Here is a 15260-nt window from a genome sequence, read left to right as displayed (position 1 = left end):
CACAGAGCCCAACGTGGGGCTCAAACCCAAAACTGTCAGATCATGACCTGAGTTGAAGTCAGATGCTTAACTGACTGAGCCACCCAGGTGCCGCAGTATTTGTCTTTCTATGACTTATTTCATACGCTACCCTCTGGGTCCATCCATATTGTCACACATAGCAAGATATCACCTTTTTCATGGCTGCATAACATTCACGTGTGTGAGTGTGCATGTGTATACATATTCATACCACATCTTTATCCATTTATCTGTTGTTGGACACTCATGATGCTTCCATATCTTGGTTGTTGTAAATAATGCTACAATAAACATAGAGGTGCATACATATTTTCAAATTAGTGTTTTCATTTCCTTCGGATAAATGCCCAGTAGTGGAATTACTGGAGCATATGATATTTCTATTTTTTTAATTTTTTGAGGAGCTTTATACTGTTTTCCACAGTGGCTATACCAATTTATACTCTCATCCACAGTGTGTGCAAGCGTTCCGTTTTATTGACATTGTTGCCAATACTTTTTCTTTCTTTTTTTGATTTAGCCATTCTCACAGGTGGAAGGTGATATCTCATTGTGGTTTTGATTTGGACTTCCCTGATGATTAGGGATGTTGGGCATCTTTTCATACATCTGCTGGCCATCTATAGGTCTTTGGAAAAATGTCCATTTTAACTAGATTAGTTTGGGGTTTTGGTGTTGAGTTTTATGAGTTCTTTATATATTTTGGATATTAACACTTATCAGAAATATTATCATTTACAAATATCATTACTTATCATTTACAAATATCTTCTCTCATTCAGTATCATTTGCAAATATCAACTCCCATTCAATTGCCATTTGGTTTGTTGTTAGTTTCCTTCACTGTGCAAAATCTTTTTATTTTGATGTAGTGCCAGTAGTTTATTTTTGCTTTTATTTCACTTGCCTTTGGAGACATATCTAGAAAAATGTTGCTATGGCCAATATCAAACAAATTACTGTCTTGGGGTGCCTGGGTGGCTTGTCAGTTAAACGTCCGACTTTGGCTCAGATCATGATCTCATGGTACGTGAGTTTGAGCCACACATTGGGCTCTCTGCTGTCAGTAGAGAGCCTACTTCAGATCCTCTGTCTCCCTCTCTCTCTGCCCATCCTCCACTCATGCTTTCTCTCTCTCTCAAAAATAAACATTAAAAAAATTTTTAAAAAATATTGTCTGTGTTTTTCTTTCCCTAGGAGTCTTACAGTTTTAGATCTCACATTTAGATTATTAATCGATTTTGAGTTTATTTTTGTGTATAGTGTAAGAAAGGGGTCATTTCGTTTTATCACATTTTGCTATCCAGTTTTCCCAGCACATTTATTGAAGAGACAGTCTTTGGCCCGTTGTATATTCTTGTTTCCTCTGTCATAGATTACTTGACCATATAAAGAGTTTATTTCTGGGTTCTCTATTCTGTTCTCTTGTTCTACGTGTCTGGTTTTTTTGCCAATACCATGTTGTTTTGATTACTACAGCTTTGTAGTATATCTTGAAATCTTAGAATTGTGATACATCTAGCTTCGTTCTTAAGGTTTTTGGCTATTTAGGATCTTGTGTAGTTCCACACAAATTTTAGGATTATTTTCTAGTTCTGTGAAAAATGCTGTTGGTATTTTGATAGCAATTGCATTAAATCTGTAGATTGCTTCGGGTAGTATGGACATTTTAACATTATGTGTTCTTCCAGTCCTGGAGCATAAAATATCTATTTGTGTTATCTTCAATTTCTTTTATCAATGTTTTGTAGTTTTCAGAGTACAGGTCTTTCACTTAGTTAAGTTTATTTCTAGGTATTTTATTCTTTTTGATGCAACTGTAAAAGGCATTGTTTCCTTCCCTTTCTGTTACTTTGTTATTAGTGTATAGAAATCCAACACATTTCTGTGTATTAATTTTGTAACCTGCAATTTTACTGAATTCATTTATTCTAATAGTTTTTGATGGAGTCTCTAGGGTTTTCTTTGTATAGTATCATTATAGTGACAGTTTAACCTCATTCTTATCAATATGGATGCCTTTTATTTCTTTTTCTTGTGTGATTGCTGTGGATAGGGCTTCCAGTACTATGTTGAATAAAAGTGGCAACAGTGGACCTTGTTGTCTTATTCCTGATCTCGAGGAAAACCTCTTAGTTTTTCACCATTGAGTGTGATGTTAGCTGTGTGTTTTTCGTATATAGTTTTTATTATGTTAAGATATGTTCCCTCTAAACCTACTTTGTTGAGAGTTTTTATCATGCACAGATTGGGTGCTGGATTTTCTCAAATGCTTTTTCTACATCTATTGATATGATCATGTGATTTTGTTTTCTTTTAGCCTGTTGATGTGTTAGATTACATTCATTGATTTTTGAATGTTGAGCCAACATTGTATACCTGGGATAAATCCCACTTCATCAGAATGTACAAATTTTTTATATATCATTGGATTATACATACATTATTATACATTGTTGAATTCAGTTTGCTAGTATTTTGTATATTTATAGAGTTATTGGTCTGTAATTTTCTTGTAATGTCTTTGGATTTTAGCATTAGTATAATGGTGGTCTCATAGGATGATTTAATAAGTACTCCCTTTACTTCTAACTTCCAGTAGAAATTGTAGAGAATTGTTAAAATTTCTTCCTTGAATGATTGCTAGTGTTTACTGTAAACCCTCCAGGGTCTGAAGCTTTCTGTTAGGAAGATCATTTTTTTTTAAATGTTTATTTATTTTGGGGAGAGAGTTAGTGCACATGCATGCAAGCAGAAGGAGAGACAGAGATGGTGACAGGATCTGAAGCAGGCTCTGTGCTGAGAGCATACATCCCAAAGCAGGAACCAGGAGATCCTGACCTGCGCCAAAGTCAGATACTTAACTGACTGAGCCACCCAGGCACCTGGAAGCTTATTAATTCTTGATTCAGTTTCTTTAATTGATATAGTCCTACTCAGGTTGTCTTTTTTTTTTTTTTTTCTTGTGTGGGTTTGGCAGATTGTCATTTCATTTAATTATCAAATATGTGATCATAAAATTTTTCTTGTATTCTATTTTATAATTTAGTTGATTTTTTTAACAGTACGGGGGTTAAGGGTTTTGACCCCCATGCAGTTCAAAATCTACATATAACTTTGACTCCCCAAAAACTTAAATACTAATAGCCTACTGTTAACCAAAAGCCTTACTGAGAACAGAAACAGTTCATCAATACATATTTTGTATATTATATGTATTATATACTCTATTCTTACAATAATGTAAGGTAGAGAAAAAAATCATAAGAGAATGTACATTTGAGGTACTAATGTATCAAAAAGAAATATGCATGTAAGTGGACTTGTGCAGTTCAAACCCCTGTTTAAGGGTCAACTGTAAATCTATTAAATAACTTTTAAGGTCCATAGGATCTGTAGTGATATCCCTTCTTTCATTTCTGATATTAGTAATTTGAATCTTCTCTTCTTTTTCTTAGTAATCCTGGCTATAAGCTTATCATTTTTATTGATGTTTTCAAAGAATGAGCTTTTGCTTTTGTTGATATTCTTTATTGACTTCCTGTTATCAATTTTATTTTTGATCTAATTTTTCTATTTTTTTTTCTTGTGTTTACTTTGGATTTAATTTGCTTTTCTCTTTTTACTTCCTAAAGTATAGATGCTTAGATTAGTGATTTTAGAGCTTTCTTCTTTTTTAAAAGATGCATTCAATACTATAAGTTTCTCTTTAAGTACTACTTTTATTACATCCCACAAATTTTGATTAGTTGTATTTTCATTTTTATTTAAAATTTATTTCTGTTCAGATTTCTTCTTCAATCCACATAGTTTTTAGAAGTGTGACTTTTTTATTTCCATGTATTTTGTAATTTTCCAAATGTTATTCTGCTATTGGTTTCTAGTTTAATTTCTTTTTTTTATTTTTATTTTTTTTTTAAATTTACATCCAAGTTAGTTAGCATATAGTGCAACAATGATTTCATGAGTAGATTCCTTAGTGCCCCTTACCCATTTAGCCCATCCGCCCTCACACAACCCCTCTTGTAACCCTCAGTTTGTTCTCCATATTTATGAGTCTCTTCTGTTTTGTCCCCCTCCGTTTTTATGTCATTTTTGTTTCCCTTCCCTTATGTTCATCTGTTTTGTCTCTTAAAGTCCTCATATGAGTGAAGTCATATGATTTTTGTCTTTCTCTGACTAATTTCACTTAGCTTAATACCCTCCAGTTTCATCCACATAGTTGCAAATGGCAAGATTTCATTCTTTTTGATTGCTGAGTAGTACTCCATTGTGTATATATGCCACCTCTTCTTTATCCAGTCATCCATCGATGGATGTTTGGGCTCTTTCCATACTTTGGCTATTGTTGATAGTGCTGCTATAAACATGGGGGTGCATGTTTTGCATTTTTTGGAGCAGCTGCAAGAGAATAGGTGTTAACTCTTCCTTAAATCTTCCATCTGGCCCTGGATTCTTGTTTTTTGGGAGATTTTTGATTACTAATTCGATTTCTTTACTGGTTATGGGTCTGTTCAAATTTTCTGTTTCTTTCTGTTTCAGTTTTGGTAGTGTATATGTTTCTAGGCATTTGTCCATTTCTTCCGGATTGCCCATTTTATTGGTATATAATTGCTCATAATATTTTCTTATTATTCTTTGTATTTCTACTGTGTTGGTTGTGATCTCTCCTCTTTCATTCTTGATTTTATTTACTCGGGTCCTTTACTTATTCTTATTGATCAAACTGGCTAGTGCTTTATCAATTTTCTTAATTCTTTCAAAGAACCAGCTTCTGGTTTCATTCATCTGTTCTACTGTTTTTTTGGTTTCAATAGTATTGATTTCTGCTCTGATCTTTATTATTTCTTGTCTTCTGCTGGTTTTGGGTTTTATTTGCTGTTCTTTTTCCAGCTCTTTAAGGTGTAAGGTTAGTTTGTGTATCTGAGATGTTTCTTCCTTCTTTAGGAAGGCCTGCATTGCTATATACTTTCCTCTTATGACCGCCTTTGCTGTGTCCCAGAGGTTTTGGGTTGTGGTGTTATCATTTTCATTGGCTTCCATATACTTTTTAATTTCCTCTTTAACTTCTTGGTTGGCTCATTCATTCTGTAGTAGGATGTTCTTCAGTCTCCAAGTATTCGTTACCTTTCCAAATTTTTTCTTATGGTTGATTTCGAGTTTCATAGCGTTGTGGTCTGAAAATATGCACGGTATGATCTTGATCTTTTTGTACTTACTTAGGGCTGATTTGTGTCCCAGTATGTGGTCTATTCTGGAGAACGTTCCATGTGCACTAGAGAAGAATGTATATTCTGCTGCTTTAAGATGAAATGTTCTCAATATATCTGTTAAGTCCATCTGGCCCAGTGTGTCATTCAAAGCTATTGTTTCCTTGTTGATTTTTTGATTAGATGATCTGTCCATTGCTGTGAGTGGAGTGTTGAAGTCTCCTACTATTATGGTATTGCTATCAATGAATTTATGTTTATGATTGATTTATATATTTGGGTGCTCCCACTTTTGGCGCATAAATGTTTACAATTGTTAGGTCTTCTTGGTGGATAGACTCCTTCATTATGATGTAATGTCCTCCTTCATCTCTTGATACGGTCTGTAAAGTCTAGATTGTCTGATATAAGTAAGGTTACTCTGGCTTTCTTTTGTTGACCAGTAGCATGATAGATGGTTCTCCATCCCCTTACTTTCAATCTGAAGGTGTCTTTAGGTCTAAAGTGGGTCTCTTGTAAACAGCATACAGATGGATCTTGTTTTCTTATCCATTGTGTTACCCTATGTCTTTTGATTGGAGCATTGAGTCCATTGATGTTTAGAGTGAGTACTGAATGATATGAATTTATTGCCATTATATTGCTTGTAGAGTTGGAGTTTCTGGTGGTGTTCTCTGGTCCTTTCTAATCTTTGTTGCTTTATGTATGTATGTATGTATGTATGTATTTTTTCATCTTTTCTCCCCTAAGAGGGTCCCCCTTAAAGTTTCTTGCAGGGCTAGTTTAGTGGTAACAAATTCCTTTAATTTTTGTTTGGGAAACTTTTTATCTCTCCTCCTATTTTGAATGACAGCCTTGCTGGATAAAGAATTCTTGGCTGCATATTTTTCTGATTCAGCACATTGAATGTATCTTGCCACTCCTTTCTGCCCTGTCAAGTTTCTTTGGTTAGGTCTGCTGCAAACCTGATCTGTCTTCTCTTGTAGGTTAAGGACTTTTTTTCCCTTGCTGCTCTCATGATTCTCTCCTTGCCTGAGTTTTTTGTGAATTTGACTGTGATATGCCTTGTTGATGTTTGGTTTTTGTTTAATGGGAGTTCTCTGTGCTTCCTGAATTTTGATGGCTGTGTCTTTCCCCAGGTTAGGAAAGTTTTCCACTATGATTTGCTCACGGAACCCTTCTACCCCTATTTCTCCCTCTTCCCCTTCTGGGACCCCTATGATTCTGATGTTGTTCCTTTTTAATGAGTCACTGATTTCTCTAATCTTAAATCATGCTCTTTTGCCTTCATTTCCCTCTTTTTTTCTGCTTCGTTATTCTCCATAAATTTGTCCTTTATTTTGCTGATTCTCTGTTCTGACTCATCCATCCTTGCTGCCATGGCATCCATTCTTGATTGCAGCTCAGTTATAGCATTTTTTATTTCATCCTGACTAGCTTTTACTTCTTTTATCTCCGCAGAAAGGGATTCTAATCTATTTTCGACTCCAGCTATTATTCCTGTTATCATGATTCTAAATTGTGGTTCAGACATCTTGCTTGTATCTGTGTTGGTTAAGTCCCGGGGTGTCATTTCTTCCTGCTCTTTCTTTTGGGGTGAATTCCTTTGTTTTGTCATTTTGAAGGGAGAAAAGGAATTAATGAGGTGGAAAAATTAAAATTTAAAAATTTAAAATTAAAAAATTACACACACACACACACACACACACACACAAAATCGAATAAGTGATGCTATATCCTGGTGTATTTTGGTCTGGGTGTTGAAAGTGGCTTGATAGATTAGAAAAAAAAGGGGGGGTAGAAAGGAAATCTTTTGAAAATTTGAAAAAATTAATACACTAAAGTAGACTAAAATGAAATAATGGAAATAAAATAGAATTTGAAAAAACTTACACAAAAGTAAAAATATACTAGAAAAAAAACTAAAGAAAAACATTTTTAATAAGAATTGAAAATAAAAATGAATTTTTTCTTTCTGTATTCAAGAAAAAGAAAAGAAACAAAAGAGAAAAAAAGGGAAAAAAGGAAAGAAAGAAAATTGAATAGATTGACCAGCTAACAGACTGAAATATAGCTGACATTACTTCATTTTCCCCTAGAAGTCAAACTATGAAGCGCTTTATATTCCATCAACTAAGCAAGCAGTGAGACTTGTGTTCTTGAAGAGTGAGGTTGGCTCAGTTGGGTGGGTTTTAGTGTAACGGCTCCGTTCTCCACTAGATGGTGCTACTAGTCTACTGGGGTGGATTGTGGTGGCAATTGTAGTTGCATACGTGCATGCGCCAGAGCGGTGAAAATGGCGTTACCCAGCTACCCAGTCTCTAGTGTTGGAACTCTGTTCTTACCAATCAGCAATCATGCACCCATCCTTCATCTTCAGCTTTCATCCACTCCCCACTTCCACAGTCCATAGCCAAGCCCTAGGCAGCACCTCCCTCCCATGAGTTGTCTCAGATGCGGCTGCCTTCCCCAGCCTCCCACTTCTGAGGGACTGCAGCTTTGACCTGCTCCACCCCTCTGTGGAGGGTCTCACCGAGCAATAGCCAGGTGCCAGCTGCACCCAGGAATGCTTGTGGGATCTTGCTGTTGTCAATGCCCAGAGACTGCAGCCAGGTGCCAGCCCACCCCAGAAAAAGTTCATGAAACAGTGTAGCAGCAGCGCCTCAGGGATTATGGAAAATCACAACACACATCTGGTACCAGGCTTCACCCCCAATGACCTTGTTCCAGCACCAACGAATGTGGCTGTTCTCTGAGGTCTGCTTGGCCCAGGTGGCCTCACAGCCTCTACCAAATGTTCTCCTAACAGTTCAACTGCTTCTCCCCATGTGGCCCGAGAACCTCCCAGACCCTACTCTGCTCCTGGGGATTCGCCCTTTCCACCAGAGCATCGCCAGGTATTGAGCTGTGGTGTTTCAGACTCTGCATTCCCCCCTGTTTATAGTCTGAATGGAATTTAAATCCTCTCCTTTCTCCCTTTTTACTTCAGTCCCTGTGGCTGTTTCCAATTTTTCACTTTCTCTCCAGCTGCTTTTGGGGAGGGGTGCTTTTCCCATATTCTCCCCCTGCATCTCTGTCCTCTTTCTGCCTGAAAAAGCAGCTCCCTGCCCTACGTGGCTTCTCTGTCCCCAGGTTCACCTCTCCACACTGCGTACCTGCTGAATTTTGTGGTTGGATTCTATATATATTCTATATTGTTTATTTCTGCTCTAATCTGTATTATTTCTCTTCTTCTGCTGGCTTTGGGTTTATTTGCTGCCCTGCTTCTAGCTCCTTTAGATGTGCGGTTAGGTTGTGTATTTGGGATTTTTCTTGTTTCTTGAGATAGGCCTGGATTGAAATGTATTTTCCTCTTTGGACTGCCTTTTCTGCATCCCAAAGAGTGTAGGCTGTCATGTGTTCATTTGCTTCCATATAATTCTTTAATTTCTTCTTTAATTTCCTGTTTGACCCATTTATTCTTTAATAGGATGTTCTTTAAACTCCATGTATTTGGGTACTTTCCAATTTTTTTCTTGTGGTTGATTTCAAGCTTCATAGCGTTGTGATCTGAAAATATGCATGGTATGATCTCAGTCTTTTTATACTTCTTGAGCGCTCTTTTGTGACCCAGTATGTGATCTGTATTGGAGATTGTTTCATGTGCACTTGAGAAGAATGTGTGATCTTCTGCTTTTCTATGAAAAGTTCTGAACATATCAGTTAAATACATGTGGTCCTGTGTATCATTCAGAGCCATTGTTTCCTTATTGATTTTCTGCCTAGATGGTCTGTCCATTGTTGTAAGTGGAGTATTAAAGTCCCCTACAATCATGGTATTATTATCCACACATTTATTTATTTTTGTGATTAATTGATTTATACATTTGAGTGCCTTCATGTTGGGGGCTTAAACATTTACAGTTGTTAGGTCTTCTTGATGGATAGACCCTTTAATTATGATATAATGCCCTTTTCATCTCTTGTTACAGTCTTTGTTTTAAAATATAGTTCGTCTGATATAGATATGGTTACTCTAGCTTTCTTTTGATGTCCAGTAGCACGATAGATGTTTCTCCATTCCCTAACTTTCAATCTGCAGGTGTCCTCACCTCTAAAATGGGTCTCCTGTAGACAGCATATAGATGGATCTTGGTTTTTAATCCATTCTGATACCCTGTGTCTTTTGATTGGGTCATTTAGTCCATTTACATTCAGAGTGATTATTGAAAGATACAGATTTATTGTCATTGTGTTATCAGTAGGTCTGGTGCTTGTGATGATGTCTATGGTCCTTTGTAGTCTTTGCAGCATTCCATTCAAGGAGTCCCTCTTAGGATCTCTTGCATGACTGGTTGAGTGGTCATGAACTCTCAGTTTTTGTTTGTCTGGGAATGTCTTTATCTTTCCTTCTATTCTGAACGACAGCCTTGCTAGATAATGGATTCTTGGCTGCATATTTTTCCTATACAGCACATTGAATATTTCTTGCCTCTCCCTTCTGGCCTGCCATGTTTCATTGGACAGGTCTACTACCCTTATGTCTACCCTTGTATATTAAGGCCCGTTTGTCCCTAGCTGCTTTGAAAATTCTTTTTATCTTTGTATTTTGCCAGTTTCACTATGATATATCATGGTATCGACCTGCTTTTGTTGATTTTGAAGGGAGTTCTCTGTGCCTCTTGGACTTAGATGCCTGTTTCTTCCTTCCCCAGATTAGTGAAGCTCTCAGCTATAATTTGTTCAAATAAACCTTCTGCCCTGGTTTCCAGCTCTTCTTCTTCTGGACCTCATATGATTTTGATATTGTTTCATTTTATGGAATCATTTAGCTCTCTAATTCTCCCCTCATGATCTAGTTATTTCCTTTCCGTCTATTTTTCAGCTTCTTCATTTTCCATAATTTTATCTTCTATTTCACATGTTCTCTCCTCTGCTTCTTCTACCGTCACTGTCTCAGCATCTAGTTTATTTTGCATCTCATTTATAGTATTTCTTAATTCATCATGACTGTTTCTTATGTCTTTGATCTCTGCAGCAATAGATTCTCTGCTGCCATCTATGCTTTTTTCAAGCTCAGCTATTAGTCTTATGACTGTTATTCTATATTTTTCATATAATATATTGTTTATATCTGTTTCCAACAGTTCTCTGACTGTCATTCCTTCCTGGATTTTCTTTTGAGGAGAATTCTTCTGTTTAATCATTTTGGCTATATTCCTGTCTTTTATGTGTTTTAAAAGCTTGTTATGTGTCCTGTACCTGTGAGTACTACTATATTAAAAAAAGGGTCCTACACTATCCAGACATTGGCACTTCAGGAAATGTTTTTGGAATGTGTTGCATGCACTCTGCTGTTGTTGCATTTTGGCTGCTCTATCCCACTGGTCAGTCCTCTGCAAGGCTTCTCCTTGCTTGTCATGGCAAAGTGTTTTGACTTCAACCTGGTGTGCTTTGATTTGTTTCTTGAAGTAACCCTGGGATAAAGGAAAGGTGGGGGGAAGCTGATCCTATATAAAGAGAAAAATCAGGGGCGCCTGAGTTGCTCAGTTGGTTAAGCATCCGACTTCGGCTCAGGTCATGATCTCAAGTCGGTGAGTTCGAGCCCCGCGTCGGGCTCTGTGCTGACAGCTCAGAGCCTGGAGCCTGTTTCGGATTCTGTGTCTCTCTCTCTGCCCCTCCCCCGTTCATGCTCTGTCTCTCTCTGTCTCAAAAATAAATAAACATTAAAAAAGATTTTTAAAAAAAAATAAAGAGAAAAATCAAAGGGAGAAAAGAAGATGAAGCAGAGAATCAAATGAACTATAACGTTTAATCCAGAGAGAGAGAAAGGAAAATAAAGAAGAGAAAAAGTGTGAAAAGATTAAGGTAAAAATGCCTGATTAAGCAAACAAAACAGAAAAAAAAATTATTTATATATATAAAATAAGAATTGACCAAAAAACAAATCAGAATCTATGAGCCTGATCCCAAAAGAAAACAAAAGGGTAGAAAGAAAAAAGAGAACAACAAACAGACAAAGTGACAGACAAACAGACAAAAACAAAAAACAGTTGTCTCTTGGTGGCTGGCACCGGTGGCTGTGCCGGTCTGGAGGAGCGGCCGTCTGGTTGTCTCAATGTCAGTTTTCCTCCAGTAGATAAGCAGTTGCCAGGCACGGAGCGGTGGGTTTGGTGTAAGCAGGTCTTGCCTCCATTGGGGGCTGCTGTGTTGCTCACTGAACCTCCACATGTTGGTGTTGGGGAGAAAAGTGGTGACATCCCATTTTCCTCTCACTGAACTGGGTGTCTTAAAGTATGCTGTTCATGCAGCCCTCACAGAATAGTGCAGGTCAGCCTACCCTGTTCCACAGTCTCCCACACTTTCTAGGCCCTTGGCTGGGATTCAAAACCCAATGTCTTAAGGGGCCTGCACCCTTTGGACCCTGTCCTGGTGTAGTGCCCCTCAGCCCTGCTGATAAAAAGCCTTTGGCTGGCGCCTGCAGGGTCATTTCTCCTTGAAGAGGCAATAAACCCTCTTCCCACAGTGCTCAAGGAAGGGGACTGTTCTCTCCCAGTGTGTCCCTGAGATTGCTACAGTGACCCGGGTCAGCTCCCTCCCCCACAGGCACACACATGGGATCAGCTCAGGTTAGAAGAAAGTCATGTACTTTTGAGACCTCTGAGCTTCAGCTCCTAATGCTGTTTGCAAAATAGAAACTAGCACTCTCTCCGTGTCTCGTTCCCTAGTCATGCTCTGAGAGGTTTCCTCTTGTGCTAACTCAATACAGCAATTCCACAGCCCCTTCGGCTTTTTCTCCCTTTTGTCTCTCCACAGAAGGGGTTCCCTCCTTCCCTGCCTAGGCCATTTTATCTGCCCTAATTCACATACACGCACCTCCATCCTGCCAAGCTTTCCCCCCCCCACCTGTCGAGATCCTTCTGCCACTCTGCAGATTGATTTCCTGGTATTCCAAGTGATCTGACCTTGATACTGCTGTGTTTTAGGGATGAGGAAATCCTAGTTCCCCTACTTCTCTGCCATCTTAACATCCTTCCCCCAAAATACTAATATTTTGAAATATCAGGGTATATCAGAAATACCCCATTTGTTATGGGTATAAGTTTTTTGTTTCACATAGGCTTTAAACTTCATGTGAGGAATGGGTTTTTATTTTAGTTTTTTTATTACCAATTCCTATCAGTATATTTGCCATATAAAATGTAAATATTGATTAAATTACATGATTTTCTGTGTATTTGATGAACTGTTTTAAATTTTATATCTTGCTTCCCAGACCTTTTATATTTCATTATTGGAGGAAAAAAATGAATGTGGTTGTTGATGAAAAGAAATTATTTGAATATAGTTAGTTTTTTGATATGGTAATTCAACAAGTAATGAATTCTGAAGCAAACATTTTATATTTTGAAATAGACCTAACCTTTTTATTATATAATATACAGTCTTTTAAAAGTAATAAAGTACTTGGGGGTAGGTAAAGAGTTTTAAAACTTTATTTTTAAAAATCAGTTCTTCAGGTGCTGGGAATGTAGCTGACCGTGTTCTGGCTCAGCTCTTAACGGAAATGGATGGTATTGAACAGTTAAAGAACGTGACAATTTTGGCCGCTACTAACCGCCCAGATAGGATAGACAAGGTAAGAAAGAAAGCAGTGTGAGTGCTGTGAAAACAAGAACTGGATCATTTGATTATGTTAGTTTTATTTTTTCTGTCAGATTACTTTGTAATCAGTTTTTAATTTGAGGATACTGAAAATCTTAAACTAAAGGAAATAAAGGGAACGGAGGAAAGCTTTTATGTTTTCATTGCTTATGATTTGATATTAATGAAACTCTTATAACCCCTTGAATTTTCCCTCCATCATTGTTGCATCAAACTTTCAGAGAGAGAATTGAAGTTCTGAAATTCTTTTTTTGTTTGTCATCTGATTTATTTTTGAGAAGTTTTTAACATTTTCCTTCATGTTAAGGTAAATTTCTGGCTTTTTAGTATCAGTTACACTCAAGTTATTATCAACAACTTACTAGAATTCTTGGCCTAGCAGTTGCTTTCAGAGTGATTAGAATAGAAATGACCATGGATTTTATCTCTCTAAGAAATTAGGTATGGCATTAAACTCAGCAAAACTGACTCTTTCAAGCCATTGCTACCACTTATTCTCCCTAGGTCTAGTTTAATAAAGGGAATCCACTAAATTTTAAATGCCTAATTTATACTTAATGTGTAAATTTTTTGTAAGGATTTAAATTGAGTGTAAAAATTTTCTCCTGTAGCATGAACCAATTTTTCTTTTTTTGTTGTTCACATTATTGCTTCATATATATCACCTTATGAGCTCGTCCCTCCCTCCCTGTGCACATATACACAGACTTCCAGTTTTAAAATTGGGAATTAGAAAAAAATGATACTTTTGAAGATATAAAAGGAGCTTTTATGTGGAAAGCAAGTTTTGCTTTCATCCAGTTAGGTATTTTACTATGTAGTAAAGACCTGTTGATCAAAGACAGGTGAGAAAGCTTTGGGCCTTAATAAATTATTTCCTTTCTGATGCAGTATTTTATAAGAAGATAAGTGATTTCTGAGCATTTATAGGATCTGTCTCCCTGCTCAGACATCTCTGATGTCTATGAAATAAAAAAAAGAGATAGGACTATATTTTAGCAAGCATAATAGAAAGTGCTGAAAGAGGGCACCTAGATGGCTCAGTTGGTTGAATGTCCCAACTCCTCGTTTAGGCTTAGGTCATGATCCAGGATCGTGGGGTTGAGCCCCATGTTGGGCTGAGCATGGAACCTGCTGAAGATTTTCTCCCTCCCTCTCCCTCTCCCTCTCCCTCTCCTCTCTCTCTCTCTCTCTCTCTCTCTCTCTCTCTCTCTCTCAAATTAAAGAAAAAAAAAAGGGCTGAAAGAGCCCTTAGAGATTACCTAATCCTACCTTTCGGTTTCACAAATAAAGGTGCTAAATCCAGAAAAAACATCTTCCTTCTGGTAAGAATACATTATATTTTTATGGCATTTTCTCCTGGTTACCCCATGGCTAATGAGCTCTAAAATTTCTTAGGTTTCCTTCTCTACAATGTCTAATCTAATAGTGCCCTTCTTTGGTTTCTTAATAATGTATGTCATCAATGTTAGATACATTTCTCGAAGCAGGACTTTGGGCTTACAATAAACATCTCCGGGTTTGGGCACCTGGGTGGTTCGGTTGTTAAGTATCTGACTTGCTCAGGTCATGATCTCACACCCTTTGTGAGTTCGAGTCCCAAATAGGGTGGGCGCCTTGCTTTGAGTGAACATGTGCCCCACTTTGGGTAAAACACAAGCCCCAGGTGAGCCCCACTTCTCTCTCTCTCTCTGCTCCTCATGGAATTCTCTCTCTCTCCGCCCCTTTCTCTCTCAAATACAGACAAAAAATATCAGATCTCTGGGTTCTTCTAAATCAAGCTGTATAACTCAGCCTGATTGGTGCTTGTTTAGTTTTCTCTTGCTGTATTACAGATTACCTCAAATTTAGCAGCTTTACACAACACCTATTTATTCATATACAAACGTATGTATATTTGTATGTGTACTTATATGTATGCTTGTGTGTTTGTATGTATGTATGTATACATATGTATGCATACATTAGGTATATCACGCACATACCTTGATTAGGTTTTAAATATTAGAAATCCAACTTTTTTTTTAACGTTTTATTTATTTTTGAGAGACAGAGACAGAGCGCGAGTAGGGGAGGGGCAGAGAGAGAGAGAGGGAGACACAGAATCTGAAGCAAGCTCCAGGCTCTGAGCTATCAGCACAGATCCCAATACAGGGATCTAACCCACAAACTGTGAGATCGTGACCTGAGCCAAAGTTGGATGCTTAACCAACTGAGCCACCCAGGCACCCCAGAAATCCAACTTTTTTTTAAGCAACTAATTTTGGATGAGGACATTTGTTTTAAGATGCTGAAAGTATTTGCTAGTAAGATTCAAACTTATTTTCATTAGGGCAGGGGAATCTAAAGGTTTTTAATTTCCTATTTAAATTTTTAAAAATTTGT

At 37.3% G+C, this 15260-nt stretch overlaps 1 protein-coding gene across 4 annotated transcripts in view; it reads left to right on the top strand.

Moving 5' to 3' along the window:
• Positions 1–15260, top strand: part of AFG2A (AAA ATPase AFG2A) — a 362101-nt gene that overhangs the window by 119875 nt on the left and 226966 nt on the right. For 3 of the 4 annotated variants that reach the window (XM_086704270.1, XM_025921597.2, XM_086704271.1), the window contains exon 14: positions 12723–12849. In XM_086704270.1, coding sequence (XP_086560396.1) covers positions 12723–12849 — 127 coding nt within the window. Of the gene's footprint in view, positions 1–8040; positions 8207–12722; positions 12850–15260 lie in introns of those variants that run through there. The other variant, XM_086704273.1, reaches the window with a different exon arrangement.

This window comes from Puma concolor, chromosome B1 (assembly GCF_028749965.1).
Source record: "Puma concolor isolate L17-30 chromosome B1, mPumCon1.1.hap2, whole genome shotgun sequence".
Taxonomy (NCBI): domain Eukaryota; kingdom Metazoa; phylum Chordata; class Mammalia; order Carnivora; family Felidae; genus Puma; species Puma concolor.
This window is presented reverse-complemented; position numbering and strand designations above follow the sequence as displayed.